At 56.6% G+C, this 15,966-nt stretch overlaps 1 protein-coding gene across 3 annotated transcripts; it reads right to left on the bottom strand.

Annotated features, from left to right (window-relative positions):
- Nucleotides 1-54: 54 nt before the first annotated feature.
- On the bottom strand, nucleotides 55-15,570 carry MAP3K12 (mitogen-activated protein kinase kinase kinase 12). Of its 3 annotated transcripts, XM_073881907.1 has the most exons (15): nucleotides 15,389-15,570; nucleotides 6,163-6,336; nucleotides 5,855-6,063; nucleotides 5,348-5,531; nucleotides 4,961-5,152; nucleotides 4,530-4,688; nucleotides 4,258-4,416; nucleotides 3,522-3,630; nucleotides 3,202-3,311; nucleotides 2,955-3,071; nucleotides 2,699-2,836; nucleotides 1,886-2,510; nucleotides 1,622-1,692; nucleotides 1,259-1,532; nucleotides 55-814 (listed from the first exon to the last, which is right to left on the bottom strand). In XM_073881907.1, the coding sequence occupies exons 2-15, from the start codon at nucleotides 6,297-6,299 to the stop codon at nucleotides 716-718; spliced, it is 2,583 nt and encodes an 860-aa protein (XP_073738008.1). In that variant the 5' UTR covers nucleotides 6,300-6,336; nucleotides 15,389-15,570; the 3' UTR covers nucleotides 55-715. The 3 variants fall into 3 exon arrangements, with proteins under 3 accessions (XP_073738008.1, XP_025739290.1, XP_073738007.1); XM_025883505.2 differs by having other exon boundaries at nucleotides 5,855-6,336; XM_073881906.1 differs by lacking the exon at nucleotides 15,389-15,570 and adding an exon at nucleotides 9,381-10,019 and having other exon boundaries at nucleotides 5,855-6,336.
- Nucleotides 15,571-15,966: the final 396 nt, after the last annotated feature.

The raw sequence follows: 15,966 nt of genomic DNA, 5'->3' as shown, positions 1-15,966 counted from the left end.
CTACTTTGACCATGTGTACTACCCCATACGTTGACCAAGAAAACCCTCAACAGCTGGGCCTGCATGGAGTGGTTATATTTTAAGATTTTTCACAGGGGTTACAATATGACAGTCCCCACCCCAGTCAGGCGCCAGGATAAAAGCAGGGACTTAAAACATCATCCCCTTTTTTCAGCCTGAGCCATCACATGCTTTCACAATCTCCTAAACTCCCCCTAGGCCCTAAGCCAGGGCTTGGGCAGAGAAATGGAGGGACAAAGAAATTAGTTACATCGCCACCTGAGAAACCTCAGAGGGGAGGACCCAGCCTTCGTCTCCCTCCTCCCAAGTGCAAAATGTGTAAACAGAGTAAACGGAAAACAAAAAAGTGCAGTCTAAGTGGCTCCTTTTCCTCCTCCCCAGGGTTAGGGGGAAAAGAGTATAGAGGAACGTAAGAGGCAAGTCTGGCTTTTCTATTGCCTTACCGCTCGCGGAACATAATGGGGTGAAGCAGGAAGGGGCCAGTTTGCCCGTACCCACAGCTCTAGGGTAATACTTGTCCTTCATTTCCACAGCTGCCGGTAGCCCTAGAATTTACCAGGTGAATTGGTCAGGGGTCAGACTCCCTTGAGCCTGACTTAAGGCTGGGACAGCCCCATCTTTCTCTGTTGATTATGTGGCGCTTATATATTATTTATATAAATAATTTCTCTATGTACAGGAGTAAGAGTGGCTTTCATGGAGGGAGGGAGGCTGGAGGCTGCAAGGCTTCACCACTGTTGGAGTTGTCCAGTTCAGTGCTGTCACAGTCTGAGTCCTCGTTAGTGGGAGGGCCCTGTGAAGAAGAGTAGAAGTGCAGTGAGGTGAGGCTCGGTAGCTCTTAGCGTTACGGATGGATTCCTTCAGGATCCTTCACTGAGGTCTTTGTAATAGCCAGCAGCTCGCTGATTTCATGGTCTTCAGATTTCAGTAGCTGAGGCCATGAAATGCCAAGGCACCAGGTTCCCGGTGTCAGGATTTGTCCTGGCTGTGATTTACAGCTACCGTTCAAGCAACACTGCTAACCTACTAACCGTACCATGTGCTCTATACCGTGGGCCTCTCACCCCCAAAGTCTACCCTGTGGATATTTGCTCCTTGGTACGGGAGGAACTGGGCTCACATACTGAGTGACTTGGAGGCTAAATACCTCTTTCTGGTGTCTTCATCTCTCTCTCCGTTAGGTCCTAAAGAACTAAGCATCTGCTCCTTAACGTACCTAGTTGTCTCTGTAACTCACCTGTTCCCCTCTGGGTAGGTCCTGGTGGGGGATGGGTTGGGAGCTGGGTTCGGGGCCAGGAACCACCTCAGATGCAGGTGGGTCCAATGGGATTTCTGAGCCCTGGGAACACATGTCATCAGACCGCTCATCTGGCCGCTCGTCGGTGTTGGTACTGCCAACTTCAGGTGTGCCACTGGGGGAGGGCTCACTGGCTGTGCCTTCCTCCCCGTCAGATGGATTCTCTGAGCTGAAGGTGGACAGTGACGGGCGCATGTTCAGGCCTTGAGGCCACCTGTATGTTGGAGAGACCAGGGTTACAGTTGGCACACCACAGCCCCTGAAGCAAAACACTGTCATCCCCTCCCATGCTGTGTCACTCACCTCTGGCTTGAGGGCAGCTCTACCTCACTGTCCACCTCGCCTTCCTCTTCCTCTGATGAGATGCCACGTTTCTGTAGGAGAGAGGAGTGGACTGTGGTCAAAAGTGGAAAGAGGTCAGCAAGGGCCCAAGAGAAGGGAACATAGCCAAGGGTTAGGTAGGGAATGGCTTAAGGTGAAGACCTGGTAAGAGGAGGTGGGTTATGGACGTGGGCCCCAGGGAGAATGAGGAAAGGGGAAGAGCTTAGGAACCGCCCCGTACTTTACCTGGCTCCTGGTGACAGCAGCCCTGTACAGCAATGCAGCTGGGGTCAAGTGCTGGGACCCAGCCCGGCTTCCTCCCCGTCCCGCCGTCCCTTCCCTTCCAGTTCCCAGCAGCCCCACAACGTCACCAGGCCCTACTGGTGGAGGTGGCTCCCCTTTGGCTCCCCCAGGTGAATCTGGGCTGGTGGAGCCAGGTGCTGAGCCCTCACTTGGCGGGGTGTCTCCCCGGGCTGGAGGCGGTGAGCCAGGATCCCCAGCTCCCCCTGTGGCCCCGCGGCCCCGGGCTCCCAGTGCTGCTGACAGCAGATCCGGGGACGACGACGACATCTTTCGGAGCAGGAGGTCATGGTGGAGCCCACGCAGGGCTGGAGGGCAGGCCTCCCAGGCTGAGGGTCCCCCTCCTAGCCCCCCTGGGCTTCCTGGTCCCCCAGGTTCATGGGGTGGCAAAGCTGCACGAAGCCCAGGCAGGTCTCCACAGCTGCCCTTGGCGCTGGCCTTGCGGTGACGAGTCTTGCCACGACGACTCCGTCCCGGTGAGGGGGGGCCCTTAGGACACCCCGGAAGCCCCACCCCACTCAGGGCAGCATCAAGTTTAGGTAGCAAAGATTCAGTCTTGAGGATATCTGGCCTGGTAGGGGAGGGAAAGTACAAGTCTGAGATGAACAAAGTTACCAACTTGAAAGCCCTCCCTAACCTTGGGTAGTACAAAGTCCATCCTCCCCAGCTCAGTCTTCCGGGCATCCTTGATCTCCATCCCTGCTTCTAGCACTCCCCCTGCCATTCTTAAACCTCGACACTTCTGAACTCTGGTCCCACCTTTTACTGTGGGGTGACAGTTTCTGTGGGACATTCCTCTTCTTGATGAGCTTCTCCATTGTGTTCCCATGCAGGAGGCCTCGGGAAGGGTGTGACTTCAGCAGACCTGGGCATCTCCGCTCTAAAGCTTGTTCCCTCCTAAAGACAAGATACCTCAGTTGGGCATGTGATCAGAAAGGGGGACCCAGGCTCAGTAGGTTCTCTGCGTCACAGCTCCATGAAGACAAGATTTGGTGTACAGGGCGCATACGGTTACCTGAGCAGCTCCCGCTCCTTGAGCTCCAGCTGCAACATGAGGGCATTAAGTTCCATGTACAAGTTGTTGGCTCTCTCCAGCTTCCGTTCATAGTGCTCCCTGATGTCCAAGGCGTGTCTGAAACGGGCAGAGAGGTCTCTTTGAGGTGAGCTAGCGTCACCTGGTGCCATAATTGGTCCCAGTCTCTGGGAACTGGTCCGCGGTCCCCGCTGTTGACGAAATCCCCTTCCCAGACACAGGCACACACCGGAGCTCCTCCCTCCTCCGCATCACCAGCTCCTCTTCCAGGCGGTGCAGACAGGTCCCTTCTGACTTAATTTTTTCAAAGTGCAGCTTTACCTCTTCACGCCACTCTGCCTAGGGGGTGAAGAGACAGGGGTGAGGGACCTCCCTTGAGCTGCAGACTGGGAGCCAAGTAGGAGCAGGCACGGGACTGGTCAGGATGGGGTCTCGGCCCTTAAGAGTGAACCTACCACCCTGTCCGCCCCTCCCCACCTCCCCTCGGAGGGCCTCGTCCTCTCTGCTGACAGGGGAGTTGGGGTATGCCTTTTCCTGCCCACAGCACACCTGGGACTTAAAGTAAGTCTCCTGGGGCGTGGAGAGGACGTCGGCTGAGGCGATGTCCAGGTGCAGCAGGATCTGGCGGAACGACGGACGATTTCTTGGTTTGCTGTTCCTGGAGGGCGTGGAGTTGGCGGGAGACGGAAATTTTAGGGACGACCAGAAAGGAACTAGGGCATCCTTTCCCAAAGTGGGCCCTGGAGAACAGCATCCTGGAATGTGCTCTGTGACCAAAGCCCCTTGTCCACTAGCTTTACTATCCGTTAGCACATCGAGGGCCTGCAGTAAGGAGACCTATTTAATCCTGTTTTCCAAACACCTTTTTCTGAGTAACTCCATGCAAGGAAACACACTTTGGGAAATAGTTAACCAAAGATTAGAAATCTAGTCAACCTCCTTTCAAGTCTAGGTTGGTTCCAAGCAAGCCTCGAGGACCCTCCTTCCTGTGTTCTAAGGCAGCCAACTCGAGGCTCCAGCGGCCATGCTCGGGGGCTGTGCCAGCCCTTCACAGGCGCACCCCGGCCGCTCTGGCTAGCTGGGACTAGTGTCCCCCTTTTACACACCAGGAAACGGGCTCGGGGAGGATGGCACTTGCCCAAGGCTGCAGAGTTCTGTCTCAATCATACCAGGGAGTTCTGTCCTTTCCCTGTTCGGAATTCTGGGCCTGGAGGCCTGGGTCCTAGGTGCCGTCTAACTGCCAGAAACCACCCTTTGCTTTCCAGCTTTGCCAGGCCGTCCTTACCAACACTGGCGAAGCAGGATTTTGAAGCCGTCTGGGCAGCTAGAGGGCACAGGCAGATGGAGACTGTTGCTTCCCACACCCCAGATGATGGCTGAGGAGTCTACGTCTTTGTAGGGGATCTCACCAGTCAGCAGTTCCCATAGCACCACACCAAAAGACCTGGGGATGAGAGGGGACATCCCTTGGGAGGGGCTCCCTCCAGAGGCCCTGGAAGCCCCCTCCTTCCCTGGGGGTGGCCACCTGCCCGTCTCCGTCCTCAACCTGGCCCTCACCAGATGTCGACCTTCTCGGACACGGGCTCGTTGCGGATCACTTCAGGGGCCATCCAGGCTACCGTCCCTGCAAAGGACATCTTGGTGCTCTTGTCACTCAGCTCCTTGGAAGTGCCAAAATCGGAGATCTTCACCACATCGTCGTACGTGATTAGCATGCTGGTAAAGATTGTAGTCAGCTGGGGGCCAGGCCCCTCCACACCTCATCTAGCTGCAGCAACTCTTTCTGTTTTTAAGTCATTTGGGACACCCAGAGGCCGGGGGCTTGCCAAAGCCCTCCCGAAATAGGATTGTCATTTGGGAGGGGTTTTTGAGATGGCCACACGGACTTAGGACAGGGTCTGGAAGCAGGGAGACGGCTACACTGACAGGTGAGGTCACCTGCAGGAGACCATGCACATCAGCTTCTCTGTGCTTGCTGGCTTACTCACTTGGGGGACTTGAGGTCTCTATGGATAATCTTGTGCAGGTGCAGGTAGTTCATGCCACCGGCGATGCCCATGGACCAGTCAACCAGCAATGAGGGGGTGACAGGGCGGCCAGCCCGCAGTACCTCATACAGCTGGCCCTGGGCGCAGAACTCCATGAGGATGCAGTAGCAGGGAGCCTGGGTGCACACGCCCCTGGGGGCCAAACAGTGGCGTCAGGGCCTGGGCCAGCATCGCATGCCCCGGATTCACACTTGGAATCCCCGTTCCCACCCAGCCCCTTTGGGCATCTCCTTTAGGGAAGGCGGTGGGGGGGGCCTGACCGCCCAAGCAGCTCCCCCCTGCCCACAGCCCAGAGGCCCCGGCTCCAGCCCCTGCCCTGGACCTTACTTGAAGGTGATGATGTTGGGGTGCTTCAGCTTCCGCAGGTGCTTGATGTCGGTCTCCTTCAGGTCCCGTACCTTCTTCACAGCCACCTCCTCCCCGTGGAAGCGCCCCAGGAAGACGGCGCCCTGGGCCCCTGAGCCCACCCACTGCAGGTCCAGGATCTCCTCAAAGGGGACCTCCCAAAGGTCTGTGAACAGGAGACGCAGTGCCACAAGGCTCAGAGAGAGCCACACGTAGGGTCTCAGGGTGGTCAGGCACAGGGGAGAGCACTGGGCTGGCTGACAGGACTCGGCGGCCGAGGCCGAAAATGAGCCACAAGAGGCCAAGAAGGCGAGGTCTGAGGGAACAGGTAAGGAAACGGGCGGGCACCCTACGAAGCAGGGAAGTTGAGGGCTCATGGACGGAGGAGGGGCTATGGCTGGGCTCTAGGGGGACAGGGTCCTCAGGTGATAGATGGGGCTGTCCAACAGATGTCGGGGAGACAGCGGGCCCCCCGAGGGCTCGGCCTACCTTCCTGCTGCTGCTTGTGCTCCGTGGAGTAGGCTTTGCCGATCATGGTCCAGACGGGGCGCAGGCAGCCGAAGAGCCCTTCCAGGAAGCCGCTGCCGCTCTGACACTGCAGCCGCACCTCATCTGCTCGAGCGCGGGACGCGCGACTCTCAGGCGACCCCGTGGCTCCCCCGGGGCCCCCTGCATCCTGCTCGTGCAGCTGCAGGACACTATTGGCAAAAGGCTCAGGGGGCGGCTCTCCACCTGGGGAGGGGCTGGGTCCGCCCCCACCCTGCCCACTGAGCGGCACCACATCTCGAAGTACACACTGGGTAGGCGTCAGGTCCTTCTCTGGGGTGCAGTCGGAAGTGTCTGGGTCGAGCTTGCGCATCGATGCCTCGCTTAGGGTGGACACGAAACCCCCGAAGGAAGGGGAGGGCGTGCGGGTCTCGTGGAGGCAGGCCATGGCCTCTGGGCCTGGGGGTGGTGGTGAGCGGTGGGCCCTGTGGGAACAAAGCAAGGAGGGATGGTCAGCCTGGGGTGCGCCAGCTTGGAATGCCTCACCTTGGAGGCAGAAGCCTGGTGGGGGATCTGGGCTCACAACGGCCCTATTGGAAATAGCACTTGAGCTGCACTCGCCCTCAGGTACCTGTCGCTCTCCACGTTTCACCTGGGGCCCATCTTAGTAACCTGATACACGGGATTCCTCTGAAGCATCTATTAGTAACATACCTGAGTATCATTCTCACGTAGACACGGGTAACAGCCCTGCTCAGGTACATACTGGTAAGATCTGTCTGAAACTCAAGTATTATGGTAAACAGATTCTGTCCCCTGCTCCTTGTAAGATTACTGTAAGTCACTTCTGGAGCTCCTATTTCTGTCACTTGAGGCTCCCATGCACACACATAGGTCACATGGGGTCTCTCAGACACACCATTTACTCAGCCTTAGGCACACAATAGTAACACCCCCAGGTCTCCCTCACCCTGAAGCACACACAGGTGACACGCAGGCACTCTGAGCTGACGTTCCTGGGCCTCCCACTCGTGTACTTACACGTGAGACGGCCGAGGCCTCCCAGGAGCACTAACCTCACGTGCGAGTCATCCTAAGGCACACTCGGGGCTCTCATCTGGGTCTCCTTCTCCAGTGCTCACAGGCACACACCTGGGCCTCGCCAAGGTAAGTGAAGCCTGCAACCCATCAGCTCTACTATCCCCCAGCACAGTCGGGGGTGGGGGAGGGGGAAACAAGGCAGAACCATCCAGTGGGGGGGATGCAGAAGCTGTCAGGACAAGCGGGAGCCTGCTGCTTCAACCCCCTTAGCCCTGACATCTGTTCTGCTACTCCCCCAGGGGCTCAGTTCCAGAGGCCCTGTCTCCTTTCCTCTTTCTCCACTGCCCCATCCCCAGCTTCCAAACCAAGTACCAGCTTTCCAGACAATGGAGATTTGTCCCAATTCTCGTAACTAGGTGCTATTTAAAAAGTAACCATTAAAAAAATCTGAATTCTAGGGGCTCCTGGGTGGCTCAGTTGGTTAAGCATCTGACTTCAGCTCAGGTCATGATCTCAGGGTCCTGGGAGTGAGCCCAGCATCAGGGCTCCTCACTCAGCGGGGAGTCGGCTTCTCCCTCTTTTTTTATTTTTTAAGATTTTATTTATTTGACAGAGAGAGGGAGAGTGAGCGAGAGAAAGCACAAGCAGGGGTGTAGCAAAGGGAGAAGCAGGCTCCCCACTGAGCAGGGAGCCTGACACAGGGCTCAATCCCAGGACCTTGGGATCATGACTTGAACCAAAGGCAGACGCTTAACCAACTGAGCCACCCAGGCGCCCCTCAAATAAATAAAAATTTCTTTTAAAGATTTTTTTATCTGGCAGAGAGACAGCGAGAGAGGGAACACAAGCAGGGGGAGTGGGAGAGGGAGAAGCAGGCTCCTGGCTGAGCAGGGAGCCCGATGTGGGGCTCGATCCCAGGACCCCGGGATCATGAGCCAAGCCGAAGGTAGACGCTTAAGGACTGAGCCACCCAGGTGCCCCAATAAAATTTTTTTTTTTTTTTTGACACAGAGTGTGCACAAGAAGGGGAAGTGGCAGGCAGAAGGAGAGGGAGAAGCAGGCTTCCCGCTGAGCAAGGAGCCAGACTGGGACTTGATCCCAGAATGCGGGGATCATGACCTGAGCCGACTGAGCCACCCAGGTGCCCCAAATAAATAAAATCTTAAAGAAAAATCTGGGGGCACCTGGGTGGCTCAGTCGGTTAAGCATCCAACTCTTGATTTTGGCTCAGGGTCTGAGATTGAGCCCTGTGTCGGGGCTCCATGTTTAGAGGAGTTTGCTTCTCTCCCTCTCCCTGTGCACCCTCTCTCTCAAATAAATGTTTCAAAACAGAATCTCAATTCTAGCCTTGCCTCTTACCACATACTGGCTGTGTGACCTCGGGCAAACCGGATTTGGGCCTCAATTTCTCCATCTGTGCAAAGGGATAAACTAGCTATCACTCAGGCACGGCGAACTCTTCAGTCTATACCAAACTTGTCCAGAGCTTGGCACCTGGAGTCATTCTAGCCTTCTGTCTCCCTCCACCTCTCGTCAGCTAACAAATCATGAGGATTCCTGAGGACAGTGATGCTCTAACTGTTCCTCATAATAGGGTCCTTCCTGAACCCCTGCCATCAGAGCCTCCGAATCACCACGGGAGAGGAATGACAGGACGCTACACACAAAAAGGGGGTCACCGGATGATGACACAGACTGACATAGAGGTTTGGCACTTCTGATGGTATCAGCTCTTTTAAGACACTTTCCAGACTTCTCAAGGATTTTTCAGTGGCTCTGGGTGGGCCTGAAATCTGCATATTTAACAAGCACCTCAAGTAATTCCTACTTGAATTTGGCCCATTTGAAAAGCTCTGACCCAATGCTGGTCTGTTCTCTCCAGTCCCATCTTGCTGTCTTAATTCAGGCCTCTTTAGCTGTGTCAGCTAACCCAGGACTGCCTCTTAGTCTCCCAATACTTATACAGCACTCCCCCCTCCATTTTCCACCATCCTTTAGAAGGATCTTCCTAAAACACAAATTGGCCATCACCCCCTCCTCTGCTTCAAAACCTTTAATAATCCCCTACTGCCCTTGGTCCAGCAGCCTTATCTCCATACTCTGGTCGCTCCCCAGCCTCGTCTCCCACTGCTGTTGGTACCCGGGCCACACAGAACTGACATCAGGCTTTTGTGCCAGGGCACCTAATGAGAATGGCTAACTCTTAGGGAAGGCTTACTATGTATGTTAGCCTCTGCCGATAGGCGCATTAGCTCATTTAATCCTCAAAACGAAACTCACCCCAAGAGACAGGTACTGGATAATCTGCCCAGGGTGCCCTCTCCTAGGAAAAGGCTCAAGCTCCGCCCCCGGGCGTTCTCTTCCTGCAAGGCGCCTCTCGTGCCCTAGCTCTCCAAATCTCACTTCATCCTGCAAGTCTTCCTCTCTGCGCATCCCGCCCCCCCCCCCCGAGCTGATGTCCCTTGTGGGCTGGCACAGCCCCCTGTACCTCCTCCATCATGGCTCCCATTATCCTGGAGGAACTGTGTGCTCAGGCGTCCGGCCCCTCTGACAGCCTGCACTCCTTGAGACCCCGACGCTCTCGCAGGGATCCCAGGCTTCGCACGGCACGCGCGCGCAGGCAGGACGGTCGTCTTAAAGGCCGCCCCTACACTGCGGACGCAGTAGCTCCTTGGCTCTTCAACACCACCCAGGGAAGGAGCTGTTACCGTCGGTCCCTTTATATTCTTGAGGAAACTGAGGCTCAGAAAGCTTAAGTCACAGATCCAGCCTCTGAATCCTCAACATATTCTACGAGATATCGGCGCCGTGGAGGGATTGGATGTACACCGTAATGCCAATGACAAACACAGGCCAAGAATTTACTCGGCAGGATCCCAGGGCTTTCGCCTGAGCCCCGACAGCGGGGCTCGCGGGCGCTCCCGCCGGGCTGGCCGGCCAGGAGGGCGGGCTGGATCGGGCCGTTCGCGGGTCCCGCGGGAAGCCCCAGCAAGGGCCCTTCGAGGCGGGGAGGAAGGGGTTACGGCCCCAGCGCCCCCTCCCCCTTCCCGACCTCCTTCCTGGCCGTCACGTGGCGCGGGGCGCGTGGCTGGAACCGGGGCGGGGGCCCGGCTGCGGAAGGAGGGGGTCCGGGTGGGGAAGGGGAGGGGACTCAGCGGGTTGGGGGAAGCGCTGGGCGCTGCGGCGTAACCATGACAACTGGGCCCGAGGCGGCGTGTGAAGTCACCAGGACAAGATTAGCCCAGAGTCACGTGAGCGGCGACGGCGGGGGCGGGGCTGCGCCTGAGCCCCGCCCCTGACCCGGGCTGGCCCATGTGCTGGTGGCCGGGATGGCTGCGGGGGTCGCCGGCGTGGATCCCCGGCCCCTTCAGCCGGCCGCCTGTGTGCTGCCCGCCTTCGCATACCTCCTTCGACCCCTCATGCAGACAAATCTTGGGCCGGGGCACCGAGCGGAGGGAGAGCGATGGGTGTTGGAGAGAGGGGACTTGAGTTGGCCTTGGGGGAGCAGTGCCACAGAGAAAGCAGGAGATGGGGAGATAGGGAGACGGACACAGAAAGGGCGACCTTTCTACATAAGGCACACCCAGAAAGCGGAGGGGGTGGAGGGGGGGTAGCAGCGGAGAGATTCAGAGACCGAGACAGTGAAGCGCAGGGAGAATCAAATGGGAAGAGGATGGATGGAACACCTGAATGTGAAAAGCAGAGAGGAAACCGAGAAAAAGTAGCCGAGAAAGAACTGGAAAACGCGGAGAACATCTGTGCCCTTCCCAGTTCTTTCCTATTTAGAAGCTGAGCCTTGACTAGGCACAACACCTGGATTTTTAAAGGAAGTTCTCAGTCCTCGTGTGGTGAACTAGGAGTTTGAGGCAGAGAGAGGGTGACATGCTCAGGCACCTGCCGCCAAGCCTCCCTCCAGTTCACCAGGCTTCCCCAGAGGCCCCGCTGGTATCCAGGGCTAGCAACTAGGGAGACAGGGAGAGAAGCCATTTCACCTGTTTGTCTTTTAGGGCAGTGGGAGTATCTGAAGAAGTAGGAGATGTGATCTAGGGAAAGGGAGGGAATCTAGTCAGGCTCCTCAGGCCACCCCCACCCTGTTCTTAGGCTAACACAGCTTCTCTAGATTGACCTGAGGGAGTCGGGGAAAGCCAGGCCCCAGGGAGCTACAGTCAACTGGAGATTCCTCTCCCAACACACAGCCCCTCTCAGTTTCCTTTATCTCTGACCTGCCAGCTGTGTCCCACTGCCCCCCAGCTGGGCCCTGGCGCCGGGGCTTTAGGGGCATATCATGCTAGGAGCCCCTGGCCTAGACATTCGGTCACCCTGGGGGAGGGGAACTGTCTCCCAGGCCATCAATTATGCAGAGCATGGAGGAAGGGCAGAGATGTGACAGGAGGGGGTGGATATCTCCATCATTCTGTCAACCATATTTACCAAGTGCTTACTGTGCAGAATTCCAGATTGGGTGAGGGGGACAGCATGGTCCCTAAACTATACATCTGCCGGGAAAGAGGCTCTCTGGACATCCTGGGAGGTCCTAACTTGGTTTCAGCTACCTGATTCTCTGCTGGTGATTCTCAGAGTGCCCCTTCAGGAGCCTGTAGTGGAGTATGGCAGGGAGGTCCCCCCTGTTTATTCCTCCTCCTGGGTTCTCCTGCCTGAGGTGCTGGAAGCTTGTGGCAAGGGAACCCTTCGAATTCTTTCTCCTACTGTCCTGTTCTAACAGCGGAATCTCAAGGCCGAGTTGCATGTCTGGCAGTCTTGGGGGCTCAGCTGAGAGGCCAGGCCATCTGTCTAAATTGTGGGCTTTCACACTGAGCAGTCACCACTGTCCTGGACCTCAGTTTGCACTTAGGAAAAAGAGGAAGATTGCCCTTCTCTCTTGAGTGACAGTGGCAAGGAAGGTCTTCACAGGGAAAGGAAACCCAAGATTCTGGGGGGATGCTAGTTCCACCTCTACAGGCTTTGAGATCCTGACAGGATAAAGGACTGTGACCCCTCCTGACCTTGCCTCCTCGCGACTGGCTGCAGCTGTTTTTCTCTTTGGACACAGGGTTCTTCTCAGATGGAAAGCACTACAGCTTTCTCAGTGCCTTCATCAGGGGGAAGTGTCTTCCCCTGAGAACTTGGGGTAAACTGGAGATCACCCCTAAATCCAGCCTCCCCACCTCATACAGGTCAAGCCCTGAGACCCCCTCGCGGCTGCCACCACTTCTTCTTCCCATCAGCTGGGCAGTGACAGGGGGTGGTGCTATTTAGGGAAAAAGAGCCAACTTTGGATTTGGAGAGATCAGAGCCAGAAGCTCAGTTTTGCCACGAGTTAAAGAATGTTACCCCTCCAAGTCTCCCAAGCCTACCTTCTGGGGTGGGGACAGTTAAGATGATGTGGGGAATGCCGTGAGCATAATGCCTGGCTCCTGGCTCTGTCCTGGTTGGCTGGACACCAGGTCTGTCTTTGTGGATTCTGGAGAGGCCATCTCTTCTGTCTGACCAGAAAAAGGGAGACTGGGTCTCTGACCTTCTACTTCCACAGGACATTTCTCAGTCTTGGGTTCCAGGGAAACCAGGTCACAGTGGCAGTGGGGCGCTGGAGTCCCCAGTCACTCATCTCTTTGCTTCCAGACCCTCAGTCCTTCCTCTGCAGGTCCTACCATTCCACCTCCTCTGGACTAAGGGAGAGGCCTGCACTACATACTCACCCCCTGGCCAACGTGGCCCAGGGTCACCCCTCAGCCCTACCCTTTAAGGTCAGAATGGAAGGGAAGGGAAAGGAGGGGGTAGGAGCAAGGTATGAAGGGCCACAGCATCCCTCCTACTCAGGCCCTCAGGTGGACCTGAAAGAAGTTCAGCACATTTAAACAAATAGTTCCTGAGGTGGATGTGCATTTAAAAAGATCTGGAAGACAAAAAAATCATGAAGAAAAATATAAAAAGATCTGGAAGGACAGATACCAAAGTGTAACAGTTTCTAGGTAGGTGGAATCTGGGTATTTTTATTTTCTTCCTGTGGCTGATCTATATTTTCTAATATTTCAGTAATAACTTTGAATTACTTTTAAAAATAAAAAATCGATTTTGAACTGAAAATGAGGAAATAAAAATTAGCGTGCCCATCCGTTCCTGTCACCTGGCTTGGGACAGTTGATGTCCTGTCTCTGCTCCTGACCAGGCAGGCAACCTGGAGTAAGAGACTTCTGAACAAACCTGTCTCTTCTCTCTGAACGGGAACCAAGGTACCCCTGTCACACAGTGGTTGTACAGTCTAGTACATGGTGGCTCTGGGTCAGGCGGGCCTGGGTTCAAGACCTAAGCTCTTCCCCCAAGCTGCTTTTCTGACTTTGAACAGATTACTTCTTTAAGTTTCAATTTCCTCATCCCTAAGACAGAGATGATGAGAACACTCCTCAACTCTTAGTCTTGTTGTAACACTAGTGAGATCATCCCAGTAAAGTTCCTGGCCCAGGACCTGGCACACAGGAAGCTCCCTAGAAACACGAACCATGCCGAAAGTGCCTAACAAGCAGGAGCAGGGTTTCTTGTATAAATATGATTCCCCTCCCTTCTTCCCCTTTTCCTCGTCTGCAGTAGAGAGGGTACAGGTAGAAAGGGAGGTGGGCAAACACAAGGGGAAAAAGGAGAGCAAAGAAAGAAGGAACCCAAGGCCAAGGGCTCTTTGTCCTGGGTGATCCTTAGGCTCCTCTGCCATAGTGTCCCTGCCTTATCACCTTCCCCCAACACAAAGATGACCCTGGTCCTTCTGGAAGCAAATGAGACAGACAGACCAGTCGCTGTGGCCAACCCCTCATGAAGCCCACATGTCACCTGCTGGCCCATCTCCACAGTATCCTCCTTCTGCCCCAGGAGGGACTCCTAGTCCCTTCCTCCTCCCCAGGCCAGGCGGGGTGTGTGTGTGGGAGGGGACTGCATGTGAGATGCCACTGGGTGAGTCTGGGGTGGTGGGTACTAGGATTTAGGGTCCTCTTCTTGGCAAAGCCAGATGACCACATTATCACCTCCAGGAGAAGGACGGGGAACCAGCCATTGGTTTTGAGAGGGGTCCTGCCATCCTTAGGTGTAGGGACACACAGGACGTCCAAAGCCAGTCCTTACTTAAACTTCTTGCCTCCTCTGCCCATAACTGGGTTTAATTTGGGGATGGATATTTAGTTGTGGTTTCATGGGTGCTGGAGTTGGGGTATCACACCTTAGGTCTCCCCAGCATCACCTCAGTTCCCATTGGGAGAATGGATGAGTGGCAGGCTCGAGGAAGCAAGCACTTTTGGCCACCCTGAAGTGTGAGATGGGAGAGAGCAGGCCCTGATGAAGCTCTGGGAAACTTTGCTGTCTGGACAGGAAGGCCAGGGAGCGCTTGAGCCCTTTCCTTCCAGAATCCCTTGTGCTTGCTTTCCCTTGGTGTTACCCTTGGGCTGACAATCAGAGCTCCTAGAGCCACGGAGTCCATCCTGTGAGTTGGAAGGAAAGTGTCATTTGGAGGGAGGCACTGGTTGTGGCTGAGGGGACTCTGGGTGGGGGAGAGACCTCAGGCACATGCCTTCTTGGTTGAGGGCCACCCACCCACTCTTCTCCCAAGAGGGAGCAGGTGCGGAGTTTAAGTCCCCAAAGGCGGGACTCCTCCTTCTATTTTAAGGGACACCCCACCGATTTCCTTCCACTGTGTACAGAGTCTCTAACCCCTTCTCTTCCCTTCCCTCAGCCAAGGCCATAGTTACCAGGAGTCACAACTGTGGAACAGATTCTTTCTTATTTTTCAGCCAAGGAGTTTGAGAAATGTGGGGGGGGGGGAAGGGAGGAGGTTCCTGAAAGGCCTGGGCTGGGGAATTGGGTTAGGGGAGCCAGAGGAGATGGAGAGAAAGAGGGAGAAAACCACAAATGAATGGGGGAGGGGAAGAAGCAACAGCTGGATGGAGAAGGTGAATACCACAGCTGGAGGGGATTAGGGGCATCAGAGGGAAGGGGAGGAGGGCCATCACCTGGGCATCCAGGAACAGGTGCTCTCAGCCCATAATCCTCAGGTGCAGCGGGCTGAGTAGGGAAGTGGGGGTGGTAGTGAGGAGGACGGTGGGCACATCAGGCCCTGTCCTTCCTTTCCTTCCCTCAGGGGGCCCAAACTCTTCCTCCCCCTTCCCTCTCCCCCTTCTGGAGGATGAGTGGGAGGAGAGGAGGATGTTCTCTTGCCCGCTGCCCTTTAAGTCTGTCCCCCAGTCATCCCCCCACCCCCACCCCGTACGGTCCTTTCCAGCTCTGGAGGCCCTTCGTCTCCAAGCTGGGCCGCGGCGTCCCTCCGCTCCGTTCCCCTCCTTCCCATCCCCACAGGCGTCGGGTCCAGGTCCCCAGTTTCCTCCGCCCCACAGCCTCAGCATCCCCGCGCCACCCTACCCCACCCCGCCACATCTGCATCCCGACCCTCCCTCCGCACCCGGATCCCTGGACCCGGACCCATCCCTGCCCCCCACCCCCCCAACTCGGCCAAGCTCTCACCTCAGGGGCTCCGCGGCCGCAGCACAAAAGGCGGCGCTGCTGCAGCTCGGCTCCGGATGCTGCTCCCGCCTCCTCCTCCTTCTCCTCCTCCTTCTCTCCTCCCCCCGCTGCCCTCGACCGGACCCGGGGCGCTGTCACAGGCGAGGCTCGTGCGGTGTCCGGCTGCACGGGTGTCAGCCCCAGCTTTCTCCCCCCACCCCCCGACCCCTAGCCCCTTCCCCACTCGGCTTGAACTCCCGCTCCTTCCAAGGCCCCCGCCCCTGGCCCCCCGGGACGGACACGCCCTGAGCGGGGGATGCTGCGCTGGAGCCGCCGGCCTCTTAAAGGAGCCTGCTGCTGCCATCCGGCGCGCTCCAGGCTCGTCGCTGGCCCTTCTGGGCCCCTCACCTCCCTGCAAGCGGTGTCCTGTGGCAGTCGCACCTCGGGCCTTACGCTGATTCCGCAGGAGCCCCCTATGACCAATCTTACAAACTCCCTCCTATATCCTGAGACAGAAGCCCCTCAACATGGGACAGCCCCCCCCCCCCCCGCCTTGCTCCCCCTGTCATGCCGGTCTTGCCAGATTTCCTTCCCCTAAT

This window comes from Callorhinus ursinus, unplaced genomic scaffold (genome assembly GCF_003265705.2).
Source record: "Callorhinus ursinus isolate GAN/ISIS: 27379988/994484 unplaced genomic scaffold, GSC_fseal_2.0 scaffold44, whole genome shotgun sequence".
NCBI lineage: Eukaryota > Metazoa > Chordata > Mammalia > Carnivora > Otariidae > Callorhinus > Callorhinus ursinus.
This window is presented reverse-complemented; position numbering and strand designations above follow the sequence as displayed.